At 37.8% G+C, this 22,523-nt stretch overlaps 1 protein-coding gene across 3 annotated transcripts in view; it reads left to right on the top strand.

Annotated features, from left to right (window-relative positions):
* Positions 1-22,523, top strand: part of TRPS1 (transcriptional repressor GATA binding 1) — a 211,103-nt gene that overhangs the window by 61,608 nt on the left and 126,972 nt on the right. For all 3 annotated transcript variants that reach the window (XM_082296734.1, XM_082296732.1, XM_082296733.1), the window contains one exon: positions 2,695-3,298. In XM_082296734.1, coding sequence (XP_082152860.1) covers positions 2,695-3,298 — 604 coding nt within the window. The remainder of the gene's footprint in view (positions 1-2,694; positions 3,299-22,523) is intronic.

Below are 22,523 nucleotides of genomic sequence, written 5' to 3'. Positions count from 1 at the left end.
GGTCAATTTGTTTCCCTGCTTGCTGTCAGGGTAGACTGAAAACTGAGAAGAAAACATTTTCTTTTTATGCCTTGTTCTGGGAAAGAATAAGTTTCCAACTTTCAAAAGTTCTCTAATAGCTGATGATAGTTACTTTTTTATTATTTGGGACTGTGACTTGCATTGGACAGTTCCAAATTTTAGCTTACGTTTTGGAGCTTAGGGATAGAATAATACACAGGACAAACCCATGTGAAGTATGAAGATTTATAATGTTGATGGCAGATTTTTAATGTGTACTGGAAAAGTGTATGTTCTGAAACAAAAAGCCTGTTGGATTTCTATCTACTGAAGTATGTCTTCATTTTTTCCATATCACAGTGCTTATCACAGTCTCATAGAAGAATAAAGGAATGCTTATATGACTGACTTTGAACCAATTAGAAATAATTTAAATTAACAGACTTTTAATGTAAAAAAGGTGATTTTAGCTGGGCCTCAGCCATGTAGTTACAACTGCATCTAATATTCAGCATTTATTTGTGTCCTCAGAAGTGTGGTGTATCTGGCTGCTGATCAAAAACATTTAGCCAGTGTGGAATGGAAAATTTAAAAAAGACAAGTTCGGCAGAAAAAGATCAGCTGTTTGGAGGTGTGATATCTGTAGATGAGAGCCAAGTTAGGAAGGGGGTTAGCTATCGAAATAGCCAAGTTAAACAAGAGACACTTAGGGCTAAGTAGCGTCCCAAAGGATTGATAAACTTTCACATGGGGAGTGTATGTGGTTGAGCCATTAGCCCCAAATGGTGTCTTGTTTAGCTTGGCTTTTAAGATAACTAGCCCCTGTCTAACTTGGACTTCTCTGATGGTATCCCACCTTTACAGGGCTGACCCTCTTTATAACTTGGCTTTTTGTATTTATAAAATAGTTTTGATCAGATAGCACTTTTTTTTTTTTTTTTTTTTGGTTCAGAAGAGAATTAAGCTTGGTTTAGAAAAGAATTAAGTTGCAAGAGAGAGTATATTAGTGTCGCATTGAGAGACAAGCTGATTTTAATAAAACACAATTGTAGAATGAAGGAAAAGGAACACAGCCAGAACAGGATTTTAACCCACAGCTTGCTCTCCCACAAGTAGATTTTGTTGCCATAAGGCTATGTGGAGAATAACTGAATCTATTTTTTGCATAATGGAACAAGCCCATCTAGTCCCTTAAAATGAATATAAATACAGAAAATGACAAAAAGAAAACTGATACTGCACAAGGGCTGAAAAGCTTGAGTCTGAATGTGTACTCATGTCTGTGTGCTGACACAACTGCAAGAAAATCAGACAATATAAATAACATATGGTTTGTTTTTCCAACAAAAGGAGAGAAGGAATACAAGGGGGTTTAATAAGTTTGGCAAGTTGTCCCTTCTAAACTATCGTAGTCTAAAAGGGACATTTTGTGTATCATTCCAATTCTACAGATGCACCAAGAGCCAAATCCTGCTCTTACTGAAGTCAGTGGGAGTTTTGCCATCGACTTCACTGAGACAAAGATTCGGCCTTAAAAGAATTAATTGTAACAATTGGAGTTGTCAGGGCAGTAACAGATTTCTCATACAAGTTATGTCCAGTGTGGATAGTGAAAGGCTCATTTTTTTTAGCTTGGCTAAAGGCACTGTTGTGACTCTGAATGCCTGGGGTGTGGATGTGTGAGCATGTCTGCAGGGAGAAGCTCTTGTAGAATTCTGTACATTTTGCAGGGCAGGGATGATATTTTGCTCTGCATTGGTAGGATGCTGGGCACAGTGGGGCCCGGAGCCTGATAAAGGGCTCTGACCACTCCTGGACTGTAAACAATTATTCATAATGGCGTTAGAGAACTCATAAACAGTGTTCTGTTCCTATGATAGATACAGTAAGTGGGTAACGTTGTTCTCATGTAGCAACATATGCTTTACATAATTTAGTAATGCAGTACTTTTTATAGGCTTTTAGAGTAAAAACAGGAAGGCGTGTTATTCCACACTGCTCCACAGCTCCTACCAAAGAATTTCTGTATGTGACAGGAAATGCAGTTCGCAGTGACGCAGCCTGTGCTTTTTCTTTAGAACAGCATCTTTTTTAGTTGTGTTAAAATGTCTGTAGAAAACCAAACACTACTGTCTGTTGTGTAGAACCTTCTGTCCTTCAGTGTATTCTTATCCATAAGTTAACCAGCGCTCCATTCAAAATCATCTTTGTCAAGCAAAAGTATATGGAATTGGTGGAAAGTAAAGGACTTTTTAAAACAGTTTAACTTTCTAACATACATCTATGTATTATATGAAGTGGGTTTTTTTTAATAACAAGAGAACTATCCTCTTCTATTTGATTTTGTTTGAAAAATACATTTTTTTTTTTAGTGTTTCTGCTGCAGTAGAGAGTGAAAAGTGTATTGCAGAAAACTGAAGAGGAAAAACACAAAATCCCGGTGAAAATTTTATGAAGTTTAGGATAAGGCAGTGGAATGTGAAGGCACGATAAGAGGCCATTGCAAGGCATGGGGGGAAAAATCAGCAGTATTTTTGCCCTGTTGTATAAGACACCAAAGTAAACCTGCTTGCTTTATTTAGAGGGTCATAGTGTAAGTTTGATTTATTTTCTTAATCTTGGTAGGTAAAACCACTGTGAGAGGGAAGGCCAAGGGGTGACTCTCCTGTTAATCTGCTTCTTGTTTTCTTCCAGGCGAGTACACAACTGCTACAAATGCCGTCAGTGCAGCTTCACAGCTGTTGACACTCAGTCACTACTAGAGCACTTCAACACTGTGCACTGTCAGGAAATGGACATCACTACAGCCAATGGGGAGGACAGTCATGCCGTTTCGTCTATCAAGGAAGAGCCAAAAATTGACCTTAAGGTCTACAGTCTGATTAATCCAGATCCCAAAATAGGAGAGCCCATATCTGACAGCATAGTGAAGAGGGAAAAGATAGAAGATAAGGAAGTGCTCAAGGAGAAAGGCTGGACTGACAGTCCCAGTGATGATCTTCGCAATGTGTCCTGGAGAGGAACAGACGTTTTGAGGGGGAGCCCATCATACACACAGACCAGTCTAGGCTTACTGACCCCAGTGTCTGTTGGTCAAGAGCAGCCAAAGCCTTTAAGGGATAGTCCAAATGTAGAAGCTGCCCATCTTGCGAGGCCCATTTATGGCTTGGCAGTGGAGAGCAAGGGTTTCCTGCAGAGTGTCCCAGCCGGAGCAGCAGAGAAAGCCGGGCAGCTCACCCAGCCCTACTCTGGATCCGGGGACGGCAAGGCAAAGGACGAATCCCAGTCCTTATTACGGGTAGGAAAGTTTTTTTCCCCCTCTTGCTTTTTGTTATTGCATATGTGTTATGTTTGATTGGCCATGCAAATGATTTCTTTAGGTCTGGACTGATATGGTTGGGATTCTTTTAGTGCATGGAAACAAAAAAAAAAAGTCAAGGAAAGATTCGAATTTGTAGAGCCAAACTGGCAGGTGAATTTACCAAGGTGTTCACATAAAGCAGTCTATATATTGATGTAGTATTAGTAAGCTTCGGCTTTTGCTATTTAGCTCTGATTGAATTTTGTTTAATCATCCCTGCTAATTGTGCAGGTTGGTGATACATTTGAGGAAGGGAGGTTTAGAACCCCAGAAGGCTGCACATCTGTTACACTAAAACAACTAATCACCTCTTAAATTTTGTGGTGGTGTGACAGTTTGCACTTAAGCAGGATTTCATATTACTACGTATCTTAGAATATGAAACGTGAGTTAAATATTAATAAAAAGTAACCTTTTTTTGTGAAGCACTGTAATTATATACAAATTTTGACACTTGTCTGGTTGCCTTGGAAGCAAAATAAAAAGAAAAGGAAAGATCTCACGTGATAAGAGAAGGCAAATATTTGTCACATCAAATAATTCCTATTTTTTTTTAAGAGAAAAGGATCTATATACAAGGAACTTTCCCATCCATCAAGGTGTGTTTTTCCCACTGTAGAGAAAACTGAGGTTAGAAAAGCTCTCACATTCTGAGGAGCTGAACAGGGAGACAAATAAATGCTTTTCTCCTGAAGTCATTACATGTTTTCAGGAGCTGGTCTCTATCTGAATTTATAGCTACTTGCCACAGGAGCAGTCAGTCTGCAGACAAAGCTCACTAGAATGGAAGTGATGATCTGCTGGTTTCCTTTATTGTCTTTTGTAGCAGCATTTATAACCATAGCATCCATTAGTGTAACACATCAGAAAAAGACAAAAAGGAAGATAAATGTTTTTTTCCGTGGTCTGCTAAGATTATACACAGGTTTATCTGTCTCTGTACATATAGGTGTCTTCAAAGCTGTTTTAAATGCAGTCAGTGGTGTTAAAAATATTGCACATATTCTAATTATAAAATAGAATGTCTGTAATTTAAACCCTGCATGCAATTTAGGGGGACCACAAACTTTTGTACCTTAGTTATTGTTCTCAGATTTCAAGTGTATGAAAAGCAGTTACAGTATGACAGGTTCCTTGTTGCTAACCTGGGTGTGTGCTCACTGTGGATGGCAATATTATATTTCTCTCCTCCATTAGGAAATATGTATTAAAATACTTAAATAAACTCATGCAGCAGTGGAATTCATGCTGTACATACGATATTAGTTATATCCCACTTCAGTTCTTGTACTGGTTCTTAGCCATGTGCAGACAGATTGGCCAGAGGAGGCATTTAAATTGTGGTTTATCAGAATACAAATAATTTTTATTTATTTTTTGACTACCAGAGGAGGAAAGACAACTAAACAAGAATTTGCAAAGGGACACGATAGTATGCAGAATCAGCTCTTAAAGGTCTTAATTTGGTTGGTAGCTGGTTCTAAAATCTTAGTAAGCATTAGAATAAGGCCATTATATTACCTGTTTTAGCCACTGCTGAATGTAGAATGGGAAGCTGTAGGCTGACTGCTTCCTATGCCCTTTTTAAAAATAAGTTCAGATGCTTTTTTGAAGTCTTTACACAAAACCACTTTTTTATACTTTTTTCATTAGTACTTTATCAATTTGGAAATAGTTTCATCACTTCTGGGTAAGAAAAACCTGTCTCTTCCATACTTTTCTGAAAAAAAAAAAGTCTTACTTTTGTGTAGTAACAGTGCATATATATTAGTTCCTTGCATTTTAAAATGTGCACACCCCTCCTTTTCTTTTATAAGTTCTGTAATGATATATTAGCAGATTATGTCTACAGGGACTGATGAAACCATATCAACATCGTTCAAACAGGAATTAATTTTGTGTGCACCTTCAGCTGCCATGCTCTTCGAACTCTGTTGTGCCAAGGACTTGTTTGTCTGGGTCTTTTCCTTAGTGATAATATTTGAATTTTCACTTTTCTTTGAAAATTGGACAAGTTGCTTTTGTCAGCTTGAAATATTTTTTAAAAAGTGGGGGAAAGGAGGTTAACTTTTTTCATCTGCTGAACAGACTTCCTAATCTTACATTTTTCGTCATGATTGATGGATAGAGAAAACATAAGGAGAATTGAAACTTCTTGAAGGTAAGGGGTGATCTGAAGGATAGGAGATGTGGGAGTGTGATTCTGTGAGTGATATTAGTTTCATCTTCCTCTCAATCTGTGAAAAAGATCATAGAAACCCAACTCCTTTAATTTGCTCTTGATTTAGTTTTCTGCAGACAGAGTTAGGGTATGCAGTACTGGAGCCGTAAATAAGAAGGCAAAGCGATGGTCAGCTTGACCATTGGGATCTTAGAGTTAAGGATTATCTGACATACAGATATGTATGCCTGGAAGTTCAGTTGGCCCAGAGAGAAATAAAAATTGTTCAGAAAAGAACTTACCATCCATTCCTGAAAAAGCTAATTTTTGTAATCCTCTGAAATAAAAAAATACACTGTACTGTTAAGCAAATCTTTCATTATTGTGTACTTTTGGCTACATTTATTTTTCTAATGTGAAATAGCTTGTAGGCGTAGCTAATGCTGTATAAAAGTTTGTCCTCTCTGAAAGCAAAGTGTTAAATCAATACATCCTTCTGGTATCATATAATGAGTGCTTATGCAAAACACTGTATCCCAGGACGACTGGTGACTAGGAAACAAAACCTATAATAAAATCACTCTGGACACCTTCATTTTTTTCCCCCTGAAGATTGACACAGAGGAAGCCAAAAATTTGGGACTACTCAGTGAATAAACACTGAGAAATGGACTGAAGAAGAAAATCCCTAACACATCCCTTTGGTTGTACTGGCTATTTATAAAGTGGTTCTGCTTATTACAAATGATTTATAATGATTTGACAGTAGCAGCAATACCATGTGCTTTTAATTTTTTATGTTCCTGATGATGGGAGGAAGGCAAAGCGGAGATCAGATTTTTTTCACATTTTTTCATATAGATAGAGGTTGATACTGCAAATTTAGGAGCCATTAGCATTTTGGTAAAATATCAGAGATAGTACAAATAACTGGAGAAGGGGTGAAAATATGCCATGGCCCACAGAAATTCCTAATGCTTACAGGATAATTAATTTTTGGAAATTGCTTGGAGTAATTTTTTGGATGTAGTCTAAGCCATTTATATGCTGTTTCTTGCATTCCTTCCATACATGATGGCCGTGGTCCTTCCCCAGACTCTGTGCTACAGTAGATTATTTGTGGGAGTCATTGGGTTAAGATTTCTGTTATTTTTAGAAGCTAAAAGACTGAATTGCTTGTGACCCTTGGGAGCTGGAGATGGTGCAAATACATGTGTGCAGTGGATGCACCTTTTTCCCTGAGAATGCTTCCAAGCTTTGTGTGTGTAACAGAATCTTTCTCTGGGGCTTGGTACACTTCTGTCACTAGCTTTAATTTCTTTTTCTTATTAAAATATTTCCAGCAGCTGTACTTACAGCGGATTGGTATGTTTTGCAAATAGGAATTACCAAAAATGTACCTCAGCGTGGTACAATGTGGACATTATTTCTGCTCTTCCTTAGAGTAGCTGATTTTCTAGTTTAAAGATTTGTTGATACTGGAAGGTCTATTGAGATGCAAAAATGTTCCTTTTTTTGGGTAGCACATTGGCAGCCAGCAGACTCCAGGCCAGGCAGATTGTTTAATGCTTTGACAGCGCAGATCTTGGACAGCAGGAAGTTTTTGCTAAACTGATTTTGAATGAAGTGTCCTGTTTTGGTGCATATGGACACTGCAGAATAAAGTTTGCCACAAAATGGGGAATTGTAGCCTGAGCCTTCAAACCTACACACAGACCTAGTTAGCCCACCTAAAGGTGTTGGTATAGACATAGTAGTTTAGTCAACAGAGATGCAGAATAACACAGGTCAGTGTGTCTGTCCTCTGGGGCTACATGGACCTGCAGACAGCAAGGAGAATACTTTGTGTATTAATCATAGTTCATGGAGGGAGTTGTGTACTGTCAAAGGGAGACAGATTGTTACATTATTGCAGAAGTAGTGTGGATTTTTATCAAAAGCATACTGCAGGCTGTAATGTTAAATATCTGTCAGGTTATGTTAACCTTAGCTATGAGCTTTTTATATGGGGCAAAGGATAAAACTGACTCTTCTATTAAACTGAGATTATTTTGCACCATAATGATCAGACTGTTTACACACTACAGGAAATCACAGCATTTGAAAAAAGTTTTCGTTTACTTAAAAAAGAGATTTTTTTTTTGTCTGCGATATTTGCTCCTGTGGTATTTCATATGGTGTTCTGGCTAAAGCTGGTCATACAGCTTTAAATTTGGGGGAGACAGGGAATTAGAAAAAGTTATTTCCCTTCTCCCTGTTTTGCATTCTCCTGTGTGGGTGACTGACAGAGCTAATTTTAAAAAAAGCAATTGGTATTTAAGTATTAAATCTACATGTAATTGCTTTAATATCAGTGTAGTAAATATCAGACACAATTCCTAGTGGCAAAATATCATTTCTCCTATTATCAAGTACTGACTACTGGTATCCACAGAGCTGGATACCAGATAGCTGCAAAGCAGTGGAAATGCTGAGCTGTCCTTTGTGCTTTCCAAAAGACTTCTCTAAGCACATACAATTCTTGGCTAGAAGGATTACATACATTTGAGGTAAAACCTGCCTCTCTGATGTTGGTAGAAATATTGCTGCTGCTGCTGCCTTTAGTGGGAGCACAAGAAGCAGCATGAGAAGGTTCAAGCACACGGAGTGGGATCTTCGTTTAAATGTGATTTTTCAGTGGCCACTCCAGGGTGACAGGTGGAAGTTTTTGTGTTCTTTGGCATTGTGTCCCATTTCCAACCATCTTCTCATAGTAGCATCTTAATGGTATATCTACAGAATTAAATTTAATGCATACAATTGCATCACACTTCTTAGATTTAAGTTGGTGTAAGTCTTGGGTACTGCATCTCATCCCTCAACTTCAGGAGAGAAAAAGCAGCCCTTTAAACAAGAAACATCTAAAATAGTTTCTCTGTAGCTGCATCTCATTTTTTTCCCATTTCCTCTGACTCTGTTAGAGATCTTTCAGGAAGTATTTATAGTCAAGGCCATTCATTGCCATACGGGTCCTTTAATTAGCTGAGGGGAACTCAGCAGGCACTGTGTCTTACTAATGCACAAAGCTCTGGCAGGTCAGAGAGAGCTGACAAAGTCTTTCATTTTTTTTTAAAGCACCTGTTTCTACAAGTCTCTGCCTGGGGAGTCAGTGGGCTACTTTTCTACATTTAACTACATCCTGGAAAATGGCAAGAATCCTCCAACAAGGAAAATGAGAAAATAAAGTTAGTACTTGAAGATAAATAGTTTTGAAGCATTGTGTTTACTGTGCAAAACAGGCTGGTAAAATCCATATTCTGGTGAAGGGCTCAGGAATGAAACTAAAGTAACTTTCTGAAGGTTTTCAAGTAGTTTAGAAACAAACATGTACTTGGCTGCTTTTAGTAACTACTGGAACCAAACCCATAAGAAATTGAATGTTTTGCATTACTCATCCTGACAGTGATCAGATAGGACTAGAAAGTAACTTTTAGAAAAATGTTAACCTGCCCAATGAAAGGCATGTTTCTGGTTTTTGTGTGGGGTGTGTCTGTCATGTGGTGAGACAACCCCACCTCAGCCATGTTTACCCACTCGGCAGGGCATAGGGTTTTTTCTTTTCCTTCTTTCTTTTTTTTTTTTTTTTTTTGGTCTCCCTTTTACGAAGTGTGGTTTGGAAGAGAATTAAGTGATAAAATCATTATTTGGGTGGGGCACGGTAATAATGCGAAAGGGCAGCAGCTGCGTCAAAATCTTTGATGAAAAGGTGAATCAGTATGTGGAACAAAGGGCTGGGAAGATGGGTAAGGGCCCCCAGGCCGTTGGGTAAGCAGCGGGGTTTATTGAAGTTGCTATGATCAATAACAATGATTCAAGCAGGGAGAACCAAGATAATTCTTGATTTAAAACAAGCTGCTGCATTTGGATAGATGAGATCGAAATGCAGATGAGAGCAGAAGAGTGCTTTCTTGTATTGAACTGAGGGGCCAAAACAGATGGACAATCAGTGTCACATGAAATTAGCTCAATTTTATATGCCCCTTCCTAATTCAGGTGGGAGGAGCTCTCTTTTGCTCTCTCTGGTCTGGTATTTGGTGTCCTGGTGTAGGGTGAGAGCGAGAAGTGTCTGTGCACTGTTTTGACGTGCCTGCACCTGGGCTTGGTTTGCTGGGTGAAGATAAGCTGATGCATGTGGCAGCTGCTCTGTGCCATCACTGCCATGGGGAAAGGCAGTATTGGACTCGGCATGAGGATAGGAATATCCTTGGTTCCTTGGCACACTGCTCCTTGGCCACCCCCACTGCTCTGGCCTGGATGGGGGTCTGGGCACAGAGGCGACTCCTGACACTGTCCCCTGGCCTGAACAGTCTTCAGTGCACTGCAGGTCAAGCCAGGCCTCCCTTGCCCTGGGCTGGGGCCTGTAGCTCTCCCTCCCGGCTCAGCCCCTCTGTGCCGCAGAGCTGCCCATGTTGGCACTGGGACCGGCCCAGTCCCACAGCCCCTGTTCGTGCCTCTTGCCCCGAACTGGGCACATGCAGTGAGACAATGCTTTTATGACTGGTATGGTTAGCAGATAGTGTTTTTACCATCTTCAAGTACATTCCTGATGGGTTTTTTTAATTTTAAATTGTGCTGACAGTGACTGCAGCTTGGTTAAAGCATCCATGTGTGGGGCATAACTGTGGGCATTGCAAAGGCCAACAGTGCAGCAGCAGCTCCCTCCAGTCTAAACAGTTCACAGAACTGTCAATGAGGAGCCTTGTTTAAAATGGGAAGTAAGTAAATGCAGCTTCTTGCATAATGACTAAATTAAAGAATTAGTTGAGCTTTACCAAAGTTTTGAAAAGTTAAGTGCAACTATAACTGTTATACAGCCCTATTATTATTCTGTATTGCCAGTAATACGTAGCAATAGATGTATACCTGAAGTGAAATGGAAGCTTCAATTGTATTTAGAAACTAAGGATAATCTTTGCCAAACTGGATCCAATCAGAAGCACACATTCATGCTTGAGGACAGAACTTGCTGCTAACATGTAGATTTTCAATGGAAAATTAAATTTCACAGATGAATGCAGGCAAGGACTGTACATAATTCCATTTTTGCCTGAAGTACCATGGTGCTGAACAGCGAAAATCTATGTGAAGATACCTCTAGCATCTGGAAGTGCAGAGTTGCTTTCTGTACTGAATTTCAGATGATCCTCTAGATGTATTTGGTAATTAAAAGACATAATAAATACACTCTTTTAGAGGAGGGATCTTACAACAGCAAATAAATGTTTAATTTATTGGACTAAAAAGGGAGCATTGTAGTTATAATTGATTTGAAGGAATCCAGATGCTATCCACATCCGAACAAATTCAAAATGCTAAGGATTTATAAAGAGGTTTATGAATAAACGGTGCACATACATGCTGTGATTTTTGTCATGGGGGTATCTAGGGCTGATAATACAGCCAGTTAAAAACAACTATGGAAAATAGCTATTAGGTGAACAGATGTGTGCTGAAACAGAAATATGCATATATATGTGTGTGCATGTGTGTGTGCAAGATATGAAAAAGGTTTTCTGGAATGTCTTTTGTTACCTTGGCACTCCTCAGAATATGCATATGGTCACCTTGGAACTAGTCTTAATTTTCAGGTCTCTAATGTAGCCCAATTGGTTTAGTGAACAATTTCCTGCTTAATATAATTAATTTGCTTCTTCCACCAAGTTCTGTTTTTGAAATGAGGCTTTACAGGGGCTAAATGGTTCTTGCTGATGTTTTTCTAAGCATATTTTTTAGTAGCATATACATGTATTTTAGAAAATATTACAGTCTTTGTTGTGATATAATCATATGTGTATGTAATATAAATCCATAAATACATGTATTCCTGTTGCACATTACATTATTTGGAGTTCAGATAGTATATATATTTTTAGCATAAAGATGAGAGGAGGAATATATTTTTTTGTGTTGTCTACAGTATTAGGTATCTGAAGCAATTGGAGTGGTGGCAGCCCAGGTTGTGCAGCACTTTGCAGGCAGCTTGTGAACAGGCTTGGAAATCTTTGCTGAGTTTGTGTATCCCTGGACTGCCTGAGATTTTCAAATCTCAGGTTGGTGAATCATGTTTGTCCTAGTTAGATGATTAATTCCCTATGTTTTCTTGGCTGCTCTAGGCTGTAGTTTCCTAATTCTGTCTGTAAAAAGGGAATTTCCCATCTAAAGGGCAAGAGTGAAGAGGGATGTGTTAAACTCTATTGTGCAACAGTACTATGATAGTCACATATCATAGTACTGCATCCTGCATCGATATTGCTGGTTATCTTCTCTGCGTGTGATGATGCAAACTTTGTCAAGCATACCAATGAAAGAATGAAAACTGAAAAATCAGATTTTTAATTTTAATTTTAACTTCGTTAAAATTTCTATTCTTTCCTTCAGTCTGGGGGTGGGTGGGGGAGGGAAGCCAAAGCAGGAATTTTGGAGCGAGACATTTGCATTTCTTGGTTGACTTTGACCTCGTTTTGGTTTATGTGCCTCTGATGTGTATGGTAGCAAACTGCACATTTTCACTTATGGGAAGAAGTCCTTTAACAATGGCTTACAGTGCAGTCTTTAATCATGTAAGTTGCCTCCAGCACTTGCTGAGAGTAAAATTCCATCCTCTTCATTTTCAGATGGGTTGTACTATCAGCTGTTTCTCCTTGCAAGACTGTCTGTGATTTGAAAATTGTGTTTAAATTTAAAAAAAGTGAGGAAAAAAGAGAAATAATCAGAACGTTTGTCAAGAAATTTGCTATGAATGGGAATGAGAAGCAATGCAAACAAGCTTGAAATGAGTTTTAATTCACATGTTATTCTGGGAGCCTACAATTTCTGGTGAGAAAATGGCATATTTTAGGTCTATTTCCTCCAGTTTTTGGCATGGAGCAATGCCTGTTTTGTTCAGTCAGATGTTCAAATGGGAATTTTGGATGCTTAGAACTAATTTTAGTAGGTGGGGGGCAAATTTATTATGATGCTACAAATAGAGTTTGATCACAGCTGCTCCATTGCAATTATAAAAATTGGCTGTGAATCACTTAAACTATATTTACTGGTTGAAAAAAAAAATAGTCTATACAAAACTGTCTTGTTGCCCATAAAGTTCTCAGTATCATCATTTATATACACAGTATTTTGAATTAGACTTGATCACGTTCCAGATTATTTTCATGCCTCTCTCCCCCCATGCCCCAACAGTGATAATGTGCTCAAATGACTCTCCCATTCTTTCCAAGTTAGGGTGAATTTCTGAGCTTGTTCTGAAATTACAGTAAATCACACACAGACCTCTTAAGACTTATTAAAAAATGTTAGTAAGTTCACTGGAAGTTGGGCACTTCAAAGCTCTTGCTACTCCAGTCTGTACATGACTAAAAGGCTGTAGGGCAAACACCACAAGGTGAAAGCTTACAAATCAAAGCAAAACTTAATATACCGCTATTATCCCCTTTATAAGACATATGGAGAATAATATCTCTACATATTTATGAGGTTTTTTTTTCCCGATAGCAATTACTTTAATGTTCATGGATTTATGCTTTTGAGTTAGAAAATACTGAGTTATATTTTATATATTTTCAGTGTTTCATGGCAGCTCTTCTTCCAACCTAAAATGGATGTATTCCAGACTTGTTTAAAAGTTCTTATTGTGCAGAATAAATTTGGTCAACCTGTTTTTGAGAAAAGTGTTTTCTTCACAATTCAGTTATGGACTCATCTGTGGTGATTATTTTGACATTACTCCCTGGAACTGATAAAGAAGACAAAACATCTATAAAGCTCTCCACTGACAGCACAGTACCTGTTAGTATATTACTGAAACACATTTATATTTGACTGAGGTATGCTAGAAACTTAAATTTAAAATTCTCATAAACCCTACTTTATTCAGGGCTTGAGTGGTGAGGAGAGTTAATGGAAAACATGATTAAAATCTTGTAGGCTTCAAGGCTTGTAAATATCTTGGCACCTGCATATGTTTGTGTGCATTCATGTGTATGGTTACTAATTTTAAATTAGGTTAAAAATTAGAATTAAATTTAAAAAATTATATTTATATTTAAATTAAGAGTGAAAAAAGGTTTTCATCTGAAAACAAAATTTCCGTAATTATTTAGCAAAATGGTTTGTAGGACAAATACTAATAATTTTTAAAGCAAAGAGTGTGTTACAACTTTACTGATTTTTCCATTACAGAAAATTATGTTCTGCTTAGCAGAAGTTTTAAATATATCTTTTCATCCCTTTAAGACTGTAGTCTTAATCATCACTTAATTGATTTGCTTTTACCTTCTAATAGCGAGCTAAATGGTTGAAGGGTACAGGTCTTTGCAGTGGTTATCCATAACAACTATCATGTGTGATGTAGGGACTCCAAAAAATCAAGAGGACAGTTGATACCTGTTAAACTTGGACCCTCAGTTTCTTGGTGTAAGCGACTCCTCACGTTTTAATCAATCCTCATGACCAACTTCATGTATCTCAGGAGAGGTGTTGCATTCAACTTCACTGCCCCAAGCTGGGGTTGATGTAGACCTCTAGAAAAAACTTCTCCTGAAATGCATTATTTCAGTGAGTAAATAGACAGTTTGGAGTTAAACCATAATCATTGCTAAAAGTATTTGAGGGCTTTCTTAGTGATACCCTCCTTAAGAGGCGAAGCGTAAGCCATTTTGAATACCAGTCCCCCAGGTACATCACTGTTGGAAGGTAAGAACATTTTTTAAAACACTTAAGTTGAGAAATATTTTATCTGTGCTGGTTCTGTAACCTTGGCAAAGAAAGTAATTTTTGCAAGCATTGGGAAATGAACTGGAACTCCATTCAGTAGTCCACACCAAAGGGCTCCCAAGTTCCTGGAGAGCTGCTGGATGTGCCTGCTGTTCTGCCTGGCTGTGAATGCCTGTAGACCTGTGCTGTCAGCTGTTTTTATCAGTATAGGTCTGCTTTCCTCTTTGCTTGGCCAGGTTGCAAAGAAGGTTCACTGAAACCACTCTTTCCTTGTCTTCTTTAGCTTGGTTTGGCTCTCTCTCCCCTCAATCTTATGTGGAACTCACAGGTACAAGTCATTAAAATTCTCCAGATTTGGAGCTGTCTTTTGAAAGAAATTTACCAAACCATTCATTTTGTTATAAAAACTGTCTAGGCTTTCTGATCTGCCTTTCCTAAAATGTACATTGTCTGCATTGCAAATGGAGGCTTTCTGATGGGGAGAGATTAAGCAAAAATGTCTCAATCTTGTTCTCAGTATCAGTGCTGTGCCATGGTTGGAGCCAGGGTGCTGGTCTGCAGTCTCTGCTCTGACAGGTTTGCTCTGGAATGCCTGCACACAAACGGCCCTTGCGATCTGATACCTGTCCGACCAAAAACATTCTCATGGCCTTGCTTGCTTTCATCAGCACCACTTAGTAAACCTCACCTAGTGGAAGGAGACATGTTGGAGCACAGCAGAAGAACAGAATGGGTGAAACTACAAATTGTTAGTCTGTTAAACACAGATTATGTCTTTGGGTACAATTCCATTAGCGACTGAATGAGTCTGGATGGGTAGTAGCTTGTGGAAGTATTTGTTATGACAAAACCAACTTTTCGTTAATAGACAAAGTTATCCTGTTTTCCTCTGTAGTCTGGCCAACTTCAAAATGTTTCAAACTAATTTCAGACTTGTAAAACACTGTCTATCAGATACAGACATATGGATTGAACTAGTAATTTGTTTGCCATCTGCTGATAAAGGAAGCAAGGCGTCTAAGTAGAAAATGAAGAATTCCCTCCCTCTCCCCCATTGGAATGTCATATGGTGCCTTTAGTAATTGTTTGTATTGACATTTATTTGATTGCTATGTAAAGTGTTACACTGCATTGACCTGAATCTGCTTTCAATCTCATAATGATGATTTTTTTTTTATTTCCAAAATAACTGTAATGATTTGAGCCTATAAATAATGTTAGAAAATAACTCTCTTTAAATCTTAAAAAATGAATTGATGACCATACTTCTTATTGTGTGAAAAAATCATATTCTTTTGCTTATAAAAAGAAAAAAACCTTTAATGTTACTAGCAAGGGTTAATTAAAATTGTATTTCCTTTTAGTCAGAATTTCCCCTTTCCTTCTGAATCTCCGGGAAAAACAATGCAATTCCCAACATAAAACCAAACAAATCTGTCAAAACTTTTCTGGGTAGGGAAAAAGGGATACTTACTTTTCTGGATTATTGTCTGTCAGTCTTCTTTTACCAGCCCTGACAGCTTGTGCAGGTCCAGAGTTTGTCCCCCAGACTTTTTCCAAGGCTTAGCTGTGCTGGGGATAGCTATTTCACATAGGCCCTGGTTATCTCTGGAAATAACAAGTCCATAATGGAAGTTTAAGTATTTGTTCTTTTAGTTAATTCTTCCTATAGGTTTGTCCATTTTCATGAAGCATTTAGAGCTTCTCTGTTTAAAAGAGACATAGCAAGTACAAAATGCAGTGCTTCTCAGTAGGCATACTGCTTTCATGGGTAATAAAATACAGTCTCAATCAGTGCTTAAATACATGGAACCTTGATTAGATGAATAATATTACTGCTTTCAGCCCTAGTTCTCTAACTTTTTCATATTGACAAGTGCTTTATTTTTCATTGATTTCATTAATCTGTTTTGAACAGATAGTGCTAAAAATATTCACAAGCTATGTTCTTAAACATGAGTTATGTCTTCATAAAAATGTTACTGAACTGTTGATTTTCTTTAATAAAATAAGCTCATTTTTTTCTGCTGCAGTTGGATTATTGTCAGAATGTATGAAAGAGTTTCTATATGTGCTTTAAGTGAAAGTAATATGCAAAATCCCCAATTTCCGATATACTGTTTTCTCTTTTGTAAATATCTATGTTTTTCTTAAAATTGCTGTTTCTTACAATGACTTGCAAAATCTATGAACAATGCAGAAACCTTCTCTTTTCTCAGCATGATTATGTGTGGGTTCATTTGAAAAAGCTAAACAATTCCATAAGTAACAAATCTTCAACGACCTAGAGTTAACTACCATTTTACATTTGGAACTGATATTTGCAGAAGGTTATTGCACCAGTAGGAACATCTTAACCAATGGACGTTTGTTGCAGATATACACGCAGGAACTGGTAGCTGTGACAGCAAGAAGTCTGCAAAGTAAAAGGAAAATTCAGATAGGTTTGACAAAGGAAGGGCTTAGGTAAATGCTCCTGTGAGGGCTTATGGAAGGCCTTAAGCCACAACAAGTACAACCACTTATTACTACACATTACTATATGGTTGGCCGCTTGCAAAACAGCTCCCTGCTGTTTTTTATGGCTTAAGGTGCATACAGTATGTGAAGTCTGTTTCTGTGTTGTGTTTCTATGCCGTGTTCACACTTATTCTAGATCTGCTCTGCATCTGATGGACCCGTTGGTTTTTGTTCTGGTTTCATTTCACTGAAAACATTTTCCTTCTTGTAATTTTAATATTTACAGCACCGATTGGGAAACATACATCCAAAGTATTTTTATCCTTTCAAAGTTGTTTTGGTTTTTTTTTTTAAGAGGACTTACCATACTCTATAGTACCTGACAATTCCAGTGGTTATAAAATGCTTGGAAACATGCAGTGCAGTTTATAAAATATGGGCATTTACAGTATGTTGACTACAGCAACAGAGTCAAATTACTGTTAATGAGATACTGCTTCACAGTAATCAGGAGGATATCAGATATTTCGTCTGGTGTTACCTACCAGAAGCTGGTAAACTTGATGTTGATGAGCATATTCACCTCAGGGTATTAAAAAGCTCTTCACAGATTAATGTTTGTAAGTCCATGATGGAGTTTGTTAGACTGCCTCAGCAGGAAGTTGAGGGGATGATTAATGGGGTAGGAGGAGCCAAGTCCCTTCTCCTCGGCTGTATGATTTGGGACAAAACTGTATTTTGCGCTTCTGTAGATACAAACTTTTATTACACAGTAGCTTCCAAAGAACTCTGAGGTTTATGAATGTTGCTTTGGAAATATTGGATATGAGGTAGTTCGGAAACAGAAAGTTTATAAAAATAGCTGAAATTGTGTATATCTACTATAGACATATCTCTTGTTCCTTAGAGCTGTTATTTTGCAGACTAGTTTGCCTTCGTGTGATGCTATCACACTTCTGACAAGCGCAAATTGTTTCAAAACCATTCATGTCAGGTCAAGATGGTAAGAACAGCAGATAGACATGAGAACTGTGACTGTATAAACAACATACATCCATCACCGGACTAATGCAGGTCCAGGGAAGTGGCAGCATCATTCTCACTGCTCAGATATTGCCAGCATGCTATTCCCCTCTTCCTAGCACAAGAGAATTGACTGCAACTGTTTATTTTCAACACATGGTTGATAACGTTGTCTGTCTGTCTGTAGATCAGCTGTGCCTTGTTAGGGACTTCACTCATGAGCCCTGAGAATCTTGCTCAACCTTTCATCTCCCTGCCATGTAAGTGTGGTTTGTTAGAAATAACTGAGAAAAAATGTAAACTTACTGAAATGACTACAAAGTCTATAGTCAGTGTCAAAGGAGAGAGGGGATGGATTGAATTGAGAGTGTATGCAAGAGATTAGTCCGTGCCTTCTCAAATAAATTTATACTATCCCTCTAGATGGAGAAAGAAAAACTTAACAGTTGTATTTGCCTTTTGTGAAATGTCTGAAGGGGTATTTCAGCCTGACAATTCCTTGTGGTCTTGAGTTTTGTTTTGTACTGTGCAAAGGCATGACAGTGTGGTATTCCCAGCTCTGTATAAACCTAGAATATACCCATATGTTATACAAATGCCCCTGACTACAGATATGTAGCATATGCTGTATTTATATGAGCGAACCTACGTAGTTCAGATGAGAGGCTGTAGAGACACATGCAGCTAGTGGAAACGTAGCAATAATGGGAAGGATATTTGGGAGGGTTTGTGCTTTGTCAGCTTTAACCTTACTCTCTTGAGGATCCTGTTCAGCATTGCTTCAATGAATCCTGGGGAGTAAATGCTGTTTATTTTTGCAGTTTTTAAAGGGTGAAGTCATAGGTCTCTGGGTGAACCTGCTGTGATACTTCTGTAGGTGTAAAAGCCATTTTTACATGGAGGAAAATCTAACCAGTTGTTGACATATTTGCAGACTGTAGATTGCTGTCAGTGGATTCAGGTGACCTTTAGCACTTAAGTCCACTTCACACTTGTTATTCAAGTGTGTCAATAGAAGTTACATGCCCATTTTTTTGAATGTGCCTACCAGTGCCTTCACTGAATCATACTTGTGCTGCTGCTACTGCTCTTTTCCTGCTGAACCAGGAAGACTTCACCTGGAGACCAGCTGAGTTTTCAAAGTACTTATAGTGTCCATAGTCAGGATAGAATTATAAAAGAGTATGGATTTTTCTGTAGGATTTTTTGAAATGGAACTGCATTCATTATCTTGCCGTTGTCAAAAGTGCTTCCACTGCTCTTGGTTTCTAAATTATATCCCAGTTGTAAAGCGAGAGTTGTTTTCAATAGCTGTCATTGAGTGATCACGCACTTCAGCCTCCCATTTCTTCTTTCTGAACTGTTTAAATAATGAACAAAATTTTAAATACGCTTTATAAAACTGTATCATCAAAATTAACCTTGTGCAAACTTGGTCACTTGAAAAAAAGCATCTGTTTAATCACCCAATAGTATTACTTTTTACATCAACTTGTAGATATGAAAGCATTATGGAAACATGTTAAAATAAATGGTATTTCCAAAGGGAAAGTCAAAATGGTGTGCCTTTTCTCCTCTTAGGATTTTCTGGAGAACTTTACCATGACCAACACAGGTATTTCACTCTCTTTTTAGTATGTGCAGAATGTCAACCTGCCTCATCTCTTCTAAGATAAACTCTTGAAATATTAAAGTTACCCTTCATTAATAACACTGGGAACAAAAATGCCTGAAATACGATGGCACTGTGCCAATGCAAACCTGTAAAACAAAGAAAAAAAATTGTCCCATTTTTGTTGAAATACTAAATTAGATTGTTTAGGAACAATGTTTGATTTGGCTTTTTAGATGGCAAGGATTATTTTTCTGTGTCAATGTTGAAATTTTTTAACCAACATTACCATTGGTAATTTTGGTTGGTTTTTAACCAGCATTAACACTGGTAACTCAGAGGGCTCTGTGGCATTAAGACTACAAAAGAAATAGAAAGGACACATTAAGAGTTTATGAAGTTACGGGGAAAAAGAGTGTAATGTTAGGAGCAGGGAAAAAAGGCGTATAAGAGCTTCAAAACAGATGGAATCCTCTAAGGAAGCTGTCTGAACATGGCCCGGGAACTATAAATTGCATTTACAAGACAGGACTTTCACTGCAGATGGCAGGTTTGCTGTTGGAAGGTAAAAACCAGAACTGGGCTGTGTGCATGCAGAGAACTGCACTGAGTGTGCCTAACACCTTGTATTTGACATACATTGAAATTTAAGTTGGAATATGAATTTAGAAAGGCTGTACAAGTTCAGAACATGAAATCTACTGTAGTGTTCAGAAATCCAGAACCTTGCTTTCAGGCATAGAACATTTTAACTAAATAAAAAGGCAGAATAAATTTGTAGTCCTTAAACTGAAACAAGGCATTGAATGTCATTTTCAATCACTCTTACATTTATGTATTACAGAAAAGCCCTCCCTTTTTTCCCGGGTGCAAGGCAGGTGTCATTCCAGAGTCTCCAGGTCAAAAAGCAGTGGTTTCTCCCTGGGTCTGTTGCCCCATATTATTTTATTACTGCATTTGACCTAGACCTGATTTCAGTGAAACAAACGAGAGTTTTCACATTGGCTGTGACTCCTGCTCTAGGAAATGATCCCTAGATCTTATGGAAAAACAACCTTTCTGAAGTTACTCCATCCCATGGACTTTCAGGGTGGGACTTGTCTCATCTAATTGTGATGGAAGTGTCTGTGCCTGAGTTATCTGTCTAGGATTCTTGGAGCCAATGTAAATTTAAGCAACACAGTTGTGAGGTACAAAAAGGGAGTTACCAAATCCAAAAAAAATATTTCTATATAGTCAGAGAACTGTAGATTGTTACCCATTCATTGTATTGGCTTTATCTCCAGTAACTATAGAGGAAGCCTAGACACTTACACCACCACACAGCAATTACAGGAGGTGATAAAAATAAAAGGAGTGCCTGCTTCTGCTTTGTCCGAATCACAGCCTTATCACTGGAGGTAGGAAGCAAAATTTTGGCGTATCTGCAGTTAATGACTCTTCTGTCTCTGAAACATGATTTGTCAGTTAATGGGAAATATTAATATGGTTTTAATCAAGAAGGCAAGGGGGAGGTTTAGCTAAAACTTACAATACTTTATTCCATTTCATGGAATAATTATTTATTTATTAACAGTTTTATTTTTCTTGTTTTATGTATGTGTCTAAATCTCAAGAGTGGCATTTCTTTAAAAAGGGAATAGTGTAAGTCCAATGAAGATGAAAGCTGTATTTTCAGTACTAGTCAGTCCTTGTGTAGAGCTGTAAGTATATGTAAAGACATGCAAGATTGATGCTTTTGTAACATAAAAGTAAAATCAGAGGGAATGAAAGGGCATTTGTGCAGTAGAAAAAGGGAGTATGATGGAAAGAAAAACTTGAAGTGCTTACTTGGATAAAACTGGGGTAATTCCTTCAGTACATGAGGTGTGTGTATATATGAAAAATGAATGTATCCTCCTGCTTGGGCTAACTACTAAAACATCAGGAAGATCCAGCCTAAAAGAGCCAGGACAGATAAGAGAATAAAGGATCTGAAGAGAAAGCATGTCTTTGAGAATTCAAAGAATTAACTAGGTAAAGTGGCCCAAGAAGCTTTGTTGAAAGTTCTACAGTAAGATTTTCTTGCAACTCAGGCAGGTTTTTAGTGCTTTATTTCTCTATTTATATCTCTCATTTGTGGTGTACATGTCTTTGTTCCTTTTGATTCTGTGAAATCCATCCCAAAATGCAGTAAATATTCTGCTAACATCCAGTTTAAGTTATTGGAGTCCTTAAGTGATTATCAGTGATTTTTCTACCCTTTATACATTTGTCAGATGTTTCAATCCAGAAAGGCAAACTCTGACCTAATGTTCTTGGTAGTTCCTGTTAATCATTCAGCAGTGTTTATTTGAAACAGCAACTGAGAAATGAAGACATGGAGCACCATTACAGGATTCAAGAACTGGAAGACAGTTTATCATGTTTTTCTGACGATCATTGGTAGGAATGGTCTTCCTGGATCAGGTACTTTGATGTATCCAACAGGTTATATGAATTGAGCAGCAATAAAAGGCCACTGTGTAGCGTATTTCATGTGAGTAAAGTGTGGAGGGTTACCAGTTGTTAAACATTTCTCCCTTCTGTACATGTGAAAGTGATTCTCTTATACACGAGGGCTGTGCAAATCATATATGCTTAGAGTCAACAAGAACGTAGGTGTCTGGATTGGGAATTGAACAATGTATTTAAATCTTACAGGCCTTTCACTGATTTACTAAGCCATGTCTTGATTGCTCTCCTGCTCCTCTAACACTGTCAGTTGTTGTGTGGGTTTCTCCATTCATATTCAGCCCCACTGTCCTTTTTCATCACCTCATTTAGATGACCTGCACCTTGCAGTTGCTGGGATAGATAGGATGAATTTCTGAAAACTGTGTGCATAGTATATGCTCTTAATTTTGTATTTTGAAACTAGGTTTTTGTAGTCTTAGTAGTTGGGTTAAGTGATTAAGTGATGGGCATGGACAGCTACTGAAAAAAATAGAGTTCTTCAAAGAAAAAGGATAAAAAAGCTCCATAACTGGGTTCTTATGAGTCACTAACCTTTCTTATGTACAGAGTGGAGTCAAGAATGCAAAATTTTTGAGCTGGAGGTATAAGAATACAGGAATCTTTCTATCACCTAATAGGAACCTAAATGAGATACCTAAGTAAGAAAGGTAGTTTTCTTA

This window comes from Coloeus monedula, assembly GCF_965178545.1.
Source record: "Coloeus monedula genome assembly, chromosome: 1".
NCBI lineage: Eukaryota > Metazoa > Chordata > Aves > Passeriformes > Corvidae > Coloeus > Coloeus monedula.
This window is presented reverse-complemented; position numbering and strand designations above follow the sequence as displayed.